At 43.4% G+C, this 14,491-nt stretch overlaps 1 protein-coding gene across 1 annotated transcript; it reads left to right on the top strand.

The window, feature by feature from the left end:
• The first annotated feature begins 9,698 nt into the window (after window positions 1–9,698).
• Window positions 9,699–13,186, top strand: LOC136480513 (uncharacterized). Its single transcript, XM_066478036.1, has 7 exons — window positions 9,699–11,377; window positions 11,633–11,952; window positions 12,031–12,294; window positions 12,385–12,495; window positions 12,602–12,686; window positions 12,770–12,862; window positions 12,944–13,186. Exons 1-7 carry the CDS (start codon window positions 9,995–9,997, stop codon window positions 13,139–13,141), a joined length of 2,454 nt encoding a protein of 817 aa, XP_066334133.1. The 5' UTR covers window positions 9,699–9,994; the 3' UTR covers window positions 13,142–13,186.
• The last annotated feature ends 1,305 nt before the right edge of the window (window positions 13,187–14,491 follow it).

The following is a 14,491-nucleotide window of genomic DNA, read 5'->3' as shown; positions in this document are numbered from 1 at the left end:
TGGATCGAACATCGCGAGCTGCGCGAATCTTCCAGCAAGTTGATCTGTCGTAGTCACCGAAATAGAATGGTCTTCATGGTGATCCGAATTTTCAAGGAGACGGCTTTGGAGCTTGCCATTGTCACCTGCCTCGCAGATCCACGAACCGAAGACGAATGTTGATCCCATCGAGAAGATCATGTTGTCGAAGTCCATCGAGCTCTCGGATGCAAAGTCGCCGAAAGCCCCTACCTGGCGCACCAACTGTCGATGTTTCACCACCGATAGCCTGCCACGGGGGTACTCGGGGCAGTATGTTCGAGCTTCAGCATATGCAGAACTCGACGGTTAACGCAAGAGACAGTCGATTTATCCTGGTTCAGACCCTCGATCTTTGATCGAGTAATAGCCCTATGTCCAGTCGACGTTAGCCTTTGCGTTGGATTGATTGTAAAGTGTTGTGTTACGTTATCTTTTGTCTCTCTTGGACCTCCCATCTAAGGAGCCCTGCCCTTCTTTATATAGTCAGGAGGCCAGAGTCCTAGATGTTTTACAATGTAGAGTCCTAGTAGGATTACAAGGTAGTATTACTACTAGGATTACATGGGAGGAATCCTAATCAAACTAGATCTCCTCTCTTCCTTGCGGTGTATCCTGTGGGTCCTGCATCGACAATTGGACATCTTCACTAAGTTGGTTTTGAGCTTGTGATATCTTCATTGGAATGAAATTGCTTATGACTTGGAAAAGTGCTATCACCTAGAGAAGTAAAAGTCGCAGCCGATGCCCTTAGCAACGTAGAGTTGTGCTAAGAAGGTTCGGGTGACACCAAGGACTAAGAATTGTATTTCAAGTTTGAGCAACTTGACCAGAATCATTAATGTTTTGAAGGTTGGTGGTAGAATTTTCTTCTAACTAAGAGATTCGTCAGGCTCTGTTGGCAGATAAATATTTTAGGAAGAAAATTGGTATTATAGGAAAGGTGCTTAGTGAATGAAGTTACCTGAGTATCGTTTGGAGTATCTATCAGAATCTTGGAATCCTTTTGGTAAGTTATTGGAGTAAGGTCAACAGGTGTGCAAAGTAAAGTGGAATCCTTCTCATGACGATGGAACTACACGATGAAGTAAAGAAGAATCTAGAGACGAAGTACCCTGATCTCCTAGTCGATATCGTTCGAATCTCGAGGACGAGATTCATCTTAAGGGGGTAGAATTGTAACACCCCAAAATTTGCCACTTTTGAAAATAGAGTTAAAATAATTTATTTGTGAATTATTGTGCACATGAAAACATAGGAAAATAAAATTTTTCATTAATTTAAAATTTATCATAAGGAAGAAACGTGTTTGTTGCATTCATGCCGGTCGCACCTCGTGTTTCTATGTGCAAAATGTATGTTTTTATATGTTTAGGAGACGGATATCTATCTCTAGGAATTTTCCACCTTCTTTCTATAATTTAATTCCTACCTCCTTCACCTTAATCTTTATGTTCCAAGTTCCCAACAATATTTTTATGAGCTCCAAATACTTTATTTGAGTTTATCATGTTCCAAAGTGTCTCTAGGAATTTTCCCACAATTTTTAGAGGTCACGGAGTATTTTTCATGGCATAAATAGCAATTCTGGACTTTTCTAGAATTATTTTATCCACGAAATTAATTAATTCTGAAAATAATAAATCTCTTATTTTTCCCAATGCTCAAAGCCCATGTGTAATAAATCATAAAGGCCCATTAGTGCAGGTGGATGGTGCAACGTCAATTAGTACTATATCGCTAGTTGACGTGGATGTGGGGAGTTTTTCTTCCTATATGTATTAACTAACCCCTTGGGCAAAGCACACCAAAGCTACCGTAAGGGGAGACCCTAGTTTGAGAAATCCCTCGTGTAGTAAATTATATTTTTCTCCTCTTTCTCTCGCTGTTGCCGCCACTGTACTGCCCGTTGCCGCCCCGTCGAGCTGTATGTCATCGTTCTTCTACTCACTACGCCAAATTCTTACTGTAGGAACGGGAGCATTTTTACTGTAGGGGCGGCTGGGGTTGGGGGCGCCCCTACAGTGGGCGTCCCCGGCCCCAGCAGCCCAGCCGCCCCTACAGATGTCACTGTAGGGGCGGCTGGTAACCTGAGCCGCCCCTACAGTTGGGGCTGATCTGTAGGGGCGGCTCAATCACCAGCCGCCCCTGCAGCAGATGTCACTATAGGGGCGGCTGGTAACCTGAGCCGCCCCTACAGTTAGGGCTGATCTGTAGGGGCGGCTCAATCACCAGCCGCCCCTGCAGTTCTGACTGTAAGGGCGGCTGAATCACCAGCCGCCCCTACTGATGGCGCACGAATAAATAGCAGCCACCCTCTTCTTCCACCTCGGGACACACTCTTCTACACACAAAAAAAGGTTGGGAGGCCTTGGGCTCCTCCTAAAAATTGCTCTACTAAGGGGGGAGGTTTTGATCTCAAATCCTTTGGTGGAGAGGCTCTAAAAGGTAAGGAAATGCGTCTCCAACTCTTTATTTAAGTTTAATTCGTTGGTTAGTGAGTAATTTGATTTGAGGTTTTCTCTTTCTTCCATGGAGCTTGAGCTAGTTATGAGTGAAATTAGACCCTAATTTTCACTATACTAGGATAAATTATGTAGGAAAGTAAGATTGCACCCTTTATTAGTACATCTTTGTTGATTTTAGTGTAGTATTAGTGAATGTTTGATGCAAGTGTCATGAAACCCTATATCTAGATCTAGGATTTTGTTTTTTTTTTCTTTTTCAATTTTTCCTTTATGTGACTAGGGTTTGCATGTAGGTGAATGTGTAAGATTTTAATTGTTGCTAATGTGTAAAATATCCTCTACCATGGCTACTAATTATCATTTAATATTTATTTTGATTCCTTTCTATAATGTGTGTTTTTAATTAGTTATGGATAAATAGGCCATTAATTAATTATCCTCTACCATGAAATTGGAATGGAGTTTGCATAAAAGGTAGTGGATGAAATATTAAATGTTGCTAATTATTTTATTTGAAATTGTTTATTTGAACCAATTAATTTATATTTTAAAATATTTATGCATTAATAGTCAATTAATTAACTATCCTCTACTACCATGGTGCGTGTCTCAGGTTTATACAATTATTATCGAGTAATATTCTTTCTTTGATTATTTTGTTTCTATAAGATGGACTACAGGAACTCTTGGATGTATGGTTCGTTAAGACACGACGCTCTTTTCCGTGATGAGGTGGACAAATTCATCAAAGCCGCAGAGAAGCATGCAGCGACGTTGAAAGAGAATAGCGACACGATTATTTGTCCCTGCAAAGATTGCAAGAACCTTATTGCATTTCGAGATGTGAGTACCATCAAAGAACATCTTATTAGAAGAGGATTTGTTCCGGACTACACAGTGTGGATTCATCATGGTGAAACAGTGGTTGTTGATAACAGCGACGATGATCTAGCTGATGAAGCTGAAACCCAAGCATACTTGTCCCGATTCACAGACGATCTTGAGCAACAAATGGATCGTGACTATGGTAATCAACAAGGTGGTGGCTTTGGCAATCAACAAGGTGGTGGCTTTGGCAATGAACAAGGTGGTGATGATGCTGGTGGTGCCAGTAATGATGGAGAAGCACGTGAGGGGGATGCAGATGACGGTGACAACTTGGACGAAATGCTTGGGGTCTTTGGACCAGAAATATTAGAAAAGAGCAAGAGAGGTCTAGAAAATCTTGAGAGGGTGACAAAAGCATCGAAGAAGACTGTGTATGATGCTGAGAAGGGTTGTCCGACATACTTCACACTGCTACGTTTTGTGCTTGAGCTACTCATCCTGAAGGCTAAGTATGGCTGGTCGGACTGCAGTTTCGATGATCTGTTGTGCCTCATGTCACGGTTGCTCCCACGGCCAAACACAGTTCCCGCCAACACATACCAAGCGAAGAAGGTTATAAGTCCACTCACATTAGGGGTTGAAAAAATCCATGCATGCCCCAACCACTGTATCCTTTTTCAACGTGGCACATCGTTCGAGACTTTAGATACATGTCCTAGGTGTGGGGCTAGTCGGTACAAGAACAATGACCTTCAAAGTGGGGTGGAAGCCTCCACAGGAAAGAGGAAGAAGGGTGGGAAGAAGGTGGTGCAAGAATCTCAGCCCCCAGAGGAAACTCCATTAGGCAACGATACAAATAAGAGAAGAATTCCTGCCTTGGTTATGTGGTACTTGCCAGTGATCGACCGCTTAAGGCGTATGTTCCTAAACCCTAAGGAAGCCGCACTGATGACATGGTGGGATGATGAGCGCAAGGTGGATGATGATATGATCGCACACCCGGCCGATTGTAGCCAGTGGCAAGCGTTCGATGCCAAGTACAAAGCAGAATTTAGTGATGACCCACGGAATGTACGATTCGGCTTGAGCACCGATGGAATGAATCCCTTCAATGAGAGGATGACCGACCACAGCACATGGCCAGTCATCTTGACCATGTACAACCTCCCAACATATTTGTGTCAGAAGAGGAACTACCTTCTCCTCACCATTCTTATCTCCGGCCCCAAACAACCAGGCATTGATATAGACGTGTTCTTGGAGCCTCTGATGCAAGAAATGGAGAGGCTATGGAGGTATGGGGAGCCGATGTACGATGCGTTCCGGCGGGAGGACTTCATATGCAAAGCAATAATATTTGTTACTACCAATGATTACCCCGCGTTGTTTGCCCTGTCTGGACAGTTCAAAGGCAAGACTAGATGCTTAGTCTGTTTGGATGGTACTAAATGGGTGTTCCTAGATGGATCCAGGAAGATAGTTTACATAAGGAACCGGCGCTTCTTAAAGACAGGTCACAAGTACCGCAGCAAATTATACCTAAGATACTATGGCAACATCCCGGAGGATGAACCCCCTCCTGAGAGACGTCATAATGGAGAACATGTGTTCAGAATGGTCCAAAACATACATGTCGTCTATGGAAAGAAGAATCCGGATGGAACGATCAGAGATAGAAGCACACCTCCCATCGAAGGTGTACCATTCAAGAAGCAATCGATCTTCTTTCAGTACCTACCTTATTGGCCAGACTTGGAGGTCCCACATGCCATTGATGCGATGCACGTGCAGAAGAATGTCTTTGAGAGTCTCATGGCTACCTTGATGGAAACGGGCAAGTCAAAGGATGGTCTCAGATCACGGAAAGACATGGTGCAGCTGAACGTGATGCGGGAGCTTTGGCCGGTACAGCAGGATAATGGCAAGTACAGTCTTCCCGCGGCTAGCTTCAACCTAACCCTAGAAGAGAGGAGAGCTATATGCAATTTCCTTAGGGGGGTCAGAGTGCCGACTGGGTTTTCGGCGAACCCGAAGAAGCTAGTGTCGATGAAGGACCTATCATTAACATACTGTAAGGCTCACGATTGTCATGTGATGCTGACAGTGTTCCTACCAATTGCAATCAGGGCTATAAAGCCAGAGTTCCTAAAGATGGCCATCACCCGCATGTGCTACTTCTTTTCGAAGATCTCACAGAAGACGATTCGCAGGCAAGAGCTGAGTGACCTACATGAATTCATGGTGGAGACCCAGAACCAGCTAGAGATGTGTTTACCTCCCGCTTTTTTTGATATAATGGTACATCTCATGATTCACCTGGTACATCAGATCGAGGCGCTGGGCCCTAGCTTCTTGCATGAAATGTGGTCCTACGAGCGGTTCATGTCGGTTCTAAGCCGATACGTGCATAACCGAACACACCCAGAGGGCTCCATGATAGAGGGTTACAATTCCGAAGAAGTCGTCGAGTGCTGCCAAGAGTGGCTAAAAGTACAGAGAGGGATTGGTAATCCCGATTCTCGTCACAAGGGAAGGCTAGCTGGGAAGGGCACAAGTGGTAGGAAAGTGTTCCTTGACAATGATTACAGAGAGGTGAGTCGAGCGCATTACAGTGTCTTACAGAGTATGGCAGTGATGCAACCGTACATTGATGAACACATGGCTATCATTATGGCCGAGAGGAATGGCCGTTCAGATGATTGGGTCATGAAACAACATAAGCAACGCCTGACATCATGGTTGAAGGACCAGAACATACAGCCTGGAGAAACCATAGATTCTATTACCATCAGTCGGTTGGCGGCCGGGCCATCGAAACAGGTGACGTCTTGGAATGCTTATGACATCAATGGGTACACATACTATACCGACACAAAGGACAGGAAATCTGTGAATCAGAACAGCGGCGTCCGAATAGAGGCTCTCGATGGAGTGGGGCGAAAGGTCCTGTACTTTGGCATAATTGAAGATATATGGGAACTTGACTATGGAAGGGATATAAAGGTGGCCCTATTTCGATGCCGCTGGATCAAGCAACATCAATTCAATGAGATCGGACAGAGAGTCGTCGACCTCCAGAATGTAGGCTACCAGGATGACCCTTGGGTGCTCGCTGAACGTGTCGCGCAAGTCTTCTATATGCCTGACCCGCAAAGTAACCTCCCCCCAAAGAAGAAGACAAAGCACGTGGTGGCCTCCGGGAAACAACATATCATCGGAGTTGATGGCGTGGACGATGTTGAAGCTTACAATAAGTGCAATGAGATGCCGCTATTCACAAACTTTTGTAAGAAGATCGAGGCTGTGGAAAAGAACCTGCCCAAAGATGTATTGCCATGGGAACGAAAAGGTGTCAAGGGGAAAGTTATCACGGTGGGCTAGCTAGTTTATGTAAGTGTGTCTGTGTTCATAAGACTATATTCATGTATGTGTATGTGAGACTACATTCATGTATGTAAGACTACATTTATGTATGTGTGTTTGAAACTATATTTATGTGTGTGTTTGAGACTACATTCACGTATGTTTGTGTGAACAATGTGTACTAAGAATTTATCAAATTATGAAATTACCAAAATAAAAGTTGTCAATATATACATATGAAAAGTTTGAGCAATTTAAATTTTTAATTAAAAAAAATGCAACTTCAGACAAGATTTTGGTACCCCAAATGATTTCAGCTGAAAAGGTAATAAATACCAAAGTTGAATAACTCATCAAGATCTACAACTTTTGTATTAGTCATTTCTTCATATGACAAAGTGGTAATGATATTGTTCACAAATGTGACACATCTCTCGTAAGGTTTTATAAACTATGTGAGACATGCGTAAGATTAGTGAACAATGTGTGCTAAGAATTTATCAAATAAATAAATGACCAAAATAAAAGTTGTAGATATTCATGAGTTGAACAACTTTGGTATTCATCACTTTTTATGTTGAAATCAATTTGGATCTCAAATTTTGGTTCGAACTTGTTGCTTTTCAAAATTTCAAATTTGAAAGGTCCAAATTTTGTGAAATGACAAGATGACTAAAATAAGAGTTGTATATATTAATGAGTTGAACAACTTTGGTATTCATCATTTTTTATGTTGAAATCATTTTGGGTCTCAAATTTTGGTTCGAACTTGTCATTTTTCAAATTTAAAAATTTAAAAGGTTCAAATTTAGTCAAATGACAAGAGGACCAAAATAAAAGTTGTAGATCTTGATGAGTTGAACAACTTTTGTATTGATCACTTTTACATCTGAAATCATTTAGGGTTTGAAAATTTGGTTTGAACTTGTCAAATTTCAAATTTTAAATTTTAAAACGTGTAAAACATTATCACATCCAAGTTTGATCATACTTAAATGCTGAAGCATGATTTTAGAAATTTTTAGGAAAAAAATCATCACATTTGGAGATAGTATGAGGGAGAACAACTAGTTACAAAGTTTACCCACAGATTAAAAAGAGAAATCACACTGTTCTAGATGATCCTTACATGATCATAGTGAACAGTGTGATTTCTTTTTTTAATTTGTGGGTCAACTTTGTAACTAGTTTTTCTTCCTCATACTAACTCCAAATCTGATGATTTTTTTCCTAAAATTTTCTAAAATCATGCTCTATCAATTTATTTTGTTGGTTTTGTCAATATATACATATGAAAAGTTTGAGCAATTTAAATTTTGAATTTAAAAAAAATGCAACTTCAGACAAGATTTTGGTACCCCAAATGATTTCAGCTGAAAAAGTGATAAATACCAAAGTTGAATAACTCATCAAGATCTACAACTTTTGTATTGGTCATTTCTTCATATGACAAAGTGGTAATGACATTGTTCACAAATGTGACACATCTCTCGTAAGGTTTTATAAACTATATGAGACATGTGTAAGATTAGTGAACAATGTGTGCTAAGAATTTATCAAATGAATAAATGACCAAAATAAAAGTTGTAGATATTCATGAGTTGAACAACTTTGGTATTCATCACTTTTTATGTTGAAATCAATTTGGGTCTCAAATTTTGGTTCGAACTTGTCGTTTTTCACAATTTCAAATTTGAAAGGTCCAAATTTTGTCAAATGACAAGATGACTAAAATAAAAGTTGTAGATATTAATGAGTTGAACAACTTTGGTATTCATCACTTTTTATGTTGAAATCATTTTGGGTCTCAAATTTTGGTTCGAACTTGTTGCTTTTCAAAATTTCAAAATCGAAAGGTTCAAATTTTGTAAAATGACAAGATGACCAAAATAAAAGTTGTAGATCTTCATGACCTCTACAACTTTGATGTTTATCAAATTTTTATTTGAGATCATTTGTTGTCTCAAAATTATTTTAGTAGTTTTGATTTTAATTTTTAAAATTTAATTTTTTTTTTCAAATTTTTAAATGTTCAATTTTGCAATTTTAAACTGTTGTAGTTGTTTTAGTTATTGTATATGTAAATATATCTATAAAAAAATAAATATAAAATTTTGTATTGTATTACTTATTATTTACATATGAATAATTCATTTTAATTTAGAATTTTGAAAAAAAAATTAACTGTAGGGGCGGCTTATAACCTCAGCCGCCCCTATAGTGGCTAATTCAACTGTAGGGGCGGCTTATAAGGTCAGCCGCCCCTACCGTGGTCTGAGATATATCAAACTCCGCTGGGCACTAGAAGCTGAATTTGGGCGAAATCAGTTACAGACGCCGTCAGGCTGCTCGCCCGCTCCGCCCGCACTCGCCCGCTCCGCGCCGCCACCCGCTCGCCGGCGCTCGCCCCACCACGCCGCTCGCCCGCTCCGCGCCGCCACCCGCTCTCCCCTTCCCCTCCGACCACCACACCACTCTCTCCTCCGCGTAGCTACGAGGTTAGGGTTTGGGACCTCGACCTTCTGAGAACCAAAGCCCGTCCATCCCTCCGGCGCGCGACGCTCGTCAAGAGCTTCTCCACGGCGGAGGCCGACGAGGACCAGCTCACGAGCTTCCTCGCGGAGGTCAGCGAAGCCGAGCGGGACAACGAAGTGCTCAGGTCTTCGTCCCCTCTCTCCCTTTCTCATCTTCTCCACGGCGGTTCCCTTTCGTTGCGAATCACCGTTGCGCGTCATGTAGCTTCAGATCCCATTCGTTTCGGGTTCTTCGTCTCTATTGTGCGGCCTAGTGGATGTAGCAATTGGCTGGGCGCCAAGTCTCGCGGAGGCCAACAGAGGACGAGTTGGACAAGGATTTTGATCCGAACGATGAGGTACGGATAAAGCCTTACAAGCTTGTAAATTTGGCTAATGCTATGGCTATATGTTACCTCTGCTAACACTTTTGACCTGCCGTAAACACAGGTCGTCCCTACTCAACCTCAGAAAAGGCGACGTCGGCCTCCGGCTCATCTTGCCGGACAATACGTAGCGGGGCAAAGGAGATCAGAGGAAGGAGCCATAGATACTCACAATGAGGCCTCCGCTCCACAACCTCAGGACACAACCACGACTGAGACTGCCCAGCCAAAGAGGAAACGAGGGGGGATTAGAAAGCCAAACCAATATCACGACAAGGCATACTATGTGATAACAGAGGTCGGGCCAGACGGGCAGATCCTTGAGCCATATACATATAGGGCGAAATTCCGTAATCACATCGGGTTTGTAGTTAGAGATAAGTTGAACCCAGCTATCCGTGGCTGGAATCTTGTACCTATGAGCCAAAAGGTAGACCTATGGGAGAAGCTGAAGCAGAACTTTAGGTTTCCGGAGGGAACGCACGAGTTGGTACAAGAAAATGCTTTTAAGATAATGGGGCAGAGCTTCCGACGTTGGCGGTCGGATCTGAACAAGAACTTTATCCAACAGAAGTTAACTCCTTTCCACGAGTATGGCAACATAACTCCTAGTCAATGGGAGGAGCTCGTGGCTGAGAAGACTTCAGAGGCATCATTGGCCCTCAGTGCCCGTAACAGCGAGCAGGCGAAGAAGAACCAACATTACCCTCGTCTAGGCCCCGGTGGCTACGCTGGCAAGCAAGAGGTCTTTAGGAAGATGGACGCAGAGGCCGAAGCTGCCGGGAATACGGAAGTGCCGAAGTTGAAGCCACGCCTCAAACAGTGGATATACGCGAGGAGTGTGGATTCATCCGGTAGTAGCCTCCAGTTTGCTAAGCCGGAGACCGGAGAGGTGGTATCAAAGATACTGAAACTTGCTAAAGACAAGGAGAAGGGCGCATTCAACCCTTCCAGAGAGAGGGATGAGCTTACCGTTGCCTTAGGAAACCCCAAGCACACAGGACGCACCAGGGGGCTAGGGAAGAGGATGTCCTGGAAGCACGGATTCGTAGAGGAGAGGCACATGTACAAGAAACATGGCAGAGACCGAGAGTCTAATCTTGAGCGCCAAGTGAAGGCTCTATTTGAAAAGATGTTGGTGGAGAAAGGACTGTCTACGATGGAGCCACAGACACTAATGGGGCCGCCCGGAGAACTGGCGGTAGTTGGCAGCCCTCCGGATGTTCCCAGCAGTCAAGGTTCCAATGCAACCGAAACCCCCGTCGATCGCATACGGGCACCAACCAGTTGCAAATTGGTGGTTCCGATGGGCAGGCAAAACATGATCATTGAGGTGGCAACGGGCGTGGCACATCCTCCAGGAGGCACGTGGCACAATAGGGACATCCCGCAAGACTACACTCGGGTCGAGGTGCATACCGTGAAGCCCGAGTTCATGACTTGGAAGATAGAACACCCTACTCCCGAGGGGCTCGTGTTACTCGGAGACGTCATGAACCAGTTCATCCTCTGGCACAGACGGGACATTGTATTGACCGAGTCTTCACCAACTCCGACTGAAGTTCATCCTCTGGAGCGACCCGTCGAGGACGGGGAGGTATACTCACTGGCCCATGACCATGACCACCACACGCTAGATACTTCTCCACCTCGTACCGATCAAGGGCATGATGACATGCCACATCCTTCTCCACCTCGTACCGAGCATGGGCATGATGACATGCCACGTCCTTCTCCAGCTCGTACCGAGCAAAGGCATGATGAGATGCAACATCCTTCTCAACAAGCGCAGCCGATACATGAACAAGTGTCTCATGAACAACAATTGTCTCGTGAACAGCCGATACGTGAAGAACAAGTGGCCCCTGGAGCAGGTGATGCACAAGTTGACAAGGACGTGCCCAAATGGGAAGCTCGAAACAAAATCCCAATTAAGATAAGGCCATCGTATGTGGGCATTAATGACGTCTCGTCGGTGCACAAGTGGATGGCCCATGACCAGTTAAAGCCTAAGAACCAAGTAAAAGAATTCAGAGCAACAGCTTCTGAGGAGGGCACCACTAGCAAACTGCACAAAGGGTTTAAAAAGTATCCAGCTGTTGATAACCTCAAATGGTCAAATGATTGCCCGGATAAATATGAAAAAGGCAAGAACTTCCTACCAAACCGAGTCATACAGTGCTTGCCACGTGGAATGAGAAAGTTCCACGATTGGTACTTGCGTGCTCAGATAACAGAATTAGAAATCTTACAAGCATGGATCCCTGCCGGCACATTTGGAGCCCCAGGTGGGCAAATTGCCGTTGAGTTTAAGGATATCCAGGCATGCTTCCACCTCGGACGAATGGAAATGAATCTAATTCGCATGTGGTGCCTGTAAGTCCTTGCCCTCTCTATATGATATGAATGTAATCTTTTGATTTTGTTGTAACTAACCCGCGCCGTGATTTATAGAATGCAAGCGGACTTTGTGAGAAAGAGGCCAGCTCTGAAACACGGGTATATAGACCCTTCACCTATAGCATCAACAAATTTTAATTACCCTAAAGAGTGGAAACTAGATTGCAAAGAACTAGGAGGTGGAAAGACACTTAAGGAAAAAGAGGATATCAGGAACAAGAAAATATTGGAAGAGTCCCTCAAGGTTGCGGCATACATTGCCCTATGTTTTAAAAATCTCCAACAACACGATAATATATGGATACCATACCACTTCAAGTAAGTTCGACTGTATACTTAGCTTTGTTCAATATACTTTGTTCGATGCAAAAGAGCTTATGTGTTCTTTCTATGACTAAATTCATGCAGCGATCACTGGATTTGCATAGGCGTCTGGCTCTCACATAGCATGGCATGGGTCTTTGATTCAGCGGATTCCCCAGTCGAGACTTACAAAGACTTCATAGCGATTGTCAAGACGTATACATATCGACAATCCTTATTTTAGCTACTATGTTTGTATACATACTTGTAAGGTTCAATATGGGATACTAACAAGTTGTATTTGCTAAAACCATTGGAACAGGGCATTCAGGCACTATGTCCAGGAACATAAGGGGAGGCATCATCCAAATAGGAAGGAAAAGTTATATGTCAAAACTCTATGTGCGGTAAGTGTCATTTACTTTGGTACTCCATATATTACGTGTCTGTCAATAGCATTACTTAACGTCCCCATATGCAAAACACACAGTGCCCCAAGCAGAAGCCTGGGAGTCTACATTGTGGATACTACACATGTATTATGATGAGTACCATCGGTGGCTACAACAGAAATCCCAATCTGGTAAGTTTGAACCTCTTCGCTCGTAGTATGAAAAGTTCGCATATGTTGTGATATAGTAAACCTAAACTTGTTTTCTTGTAGTTGGAGAAAGATAAAGACACGAGAAGGAACCCATACAAGGATGACGAGCTCTTAGAGATGGTCGGCGACCTTTGCAACTTCATAATGGACCAGATTGTGTACCATAAAGGCACTTACCATCATCTTCTTTCCGACTTAGGTAGTAATCCTCTATACCAACACCTTCGTGAGACTGATAGGCTAGCCCTAGGCCGTTGATGACAATGTGGACTTGTGGTATGTATTGGATCAGACTTTGGAACGGTTTGGACTTTGTTTTGCATGTGGACTTATGGATTTCTTAATGGACTATGTTATAATGATGGACTTCATAATGGACTATGTTGTAATGATGGACTTTTGTGAATTATGACTTGTGATGATGTTCTAAATAATGGTCTTGTGTTTGTGGATGTATATATGTATATTTGTGGCGGCCAGATTCGAATTTGAATTATATATATATGGTCAGATTTAAATTTGAATTATTTTTTTTTGCCTGAAAATCAACTGTAGGGGCGGTTCTTGATTGAACCGCCCTTACAAATACACACAGCAGGGGCGGCTGGTGATACAGCCGCCCTTACAGAAGTACACTACAGGGACGGCTGATATTACCAGCCGCCCCTACAGAGGTCACTGTGGGGGCGGCTGAAAACACAAGCCGCCCCTACAGAGGCACTGCAGGGGCGGCTGAAAACACCAGCCGCCCCTACAGAGTGCACTTCAGGGGCGGCTGAAAACACCAGCCGCCCCTACAGAGGAACTGCAGGGGCGGTCAGGGAACCGCCCCTACAGAGGCAGCCTCTGTAGGAACACCCTGGGAAGGGCGGCTGGCGTAGCCGCCCCTACAGAGGCTCTAGAGCCGCCCCTACAGTTAAATTCTGTAGTAGTGACTCATCGCTGGAGCTCTTTATCCATGAAGACACGCCGCCACTACCGCCACCGGCACCACCAGCTACTTCACCGCCGTTCGCTACACCGCTGCCGAGGTGATGAATCCGTTGACGCTTCCCTTCCTTCTTCTTTTTACCCCGTAGCTCACACAACACACGCGTTGCAGCCGAACTCCCATGGCCAAGCCAGCCGGCGTACATCTACCATCTCAATGAAGCCAGAATCAGTAGAATCAGCGCCATAAGTCTCATCTTGCCTTGGCTCGATCGAGTGTCAAACTATTCATCGAACATACCCTGCTGCTCATCACGTTGCTATGCAAGCACACCTACATGCTCCCAACTCAAGCACCGTGCATACCTGAAAATCTACGTAAGGTACAACACATCTATCCTTCACGTTTTGTTTATAATCCATTCTATCTACCGTATGGTCTTCTCTTTAAATAATTAGCTACAGCTTTAAAATTCGGTAGTTTCAATATCCTAGCTCTGATTTAGTGGCGTTAGTCTCATAATTTAAATGTTAGAAGCGACCATGCCAAATATTTTTGAATTTTATAATTTAAAATATTACTGTTATTGATTCTTCTGTGCAACTAGTTTTCTAATCTAAAAGCAATATAGGTGTTACACTACTGTATTTGATATATAAATAAATGTTAAATATGAT

The sequence above is a fragment of the Miscanthus floridulus genome, chromosome 9 (assembly GCF_019320115.1).
Source record: "Miscanthus floridulus cultivar M001 chromosome 9, ASM1932011v1, whole genome shotgun sequence".
In the NCBI taxonomy this organism is placed as follows: domain Eukaryota; kingdom Viridiplantae; phylum Streptophyta; class Magnoliopsida; order Poales; family Poaceae; genus Miscanthus; species Miscanthus floridulus.
Note: the sequence above shows the minus strand (reverse complement) of the source record. Positions and strands in the feature narration are given on the sequence as shown.

Excerpts from the sequence above, each read along its gene's own strand:
- LOC136480513 (XM_066478036.1), top strand. The coding sequence starts at position 9,995 with ATGAGCCAAAAGGTAGACCTATGGGAGAAGCTGAAGCAGAACTTTAGG. Across the intron at positions 11,953-12,030 it reads CTAATTCGCATGTGGTGCCT|AATGCAAGCGGACTTTGTGA; the intron begins GTAAGTCCTTGC and ends CGTGATTTATAG. Across the intron at positions 12,687-12,769 it reads ATGTCAAAACTCTATGTGCG|TGCCCCAAGCAGAAGCCTGG; the intron begins GTAAGTGTCATT and ends CAAAACACACAG.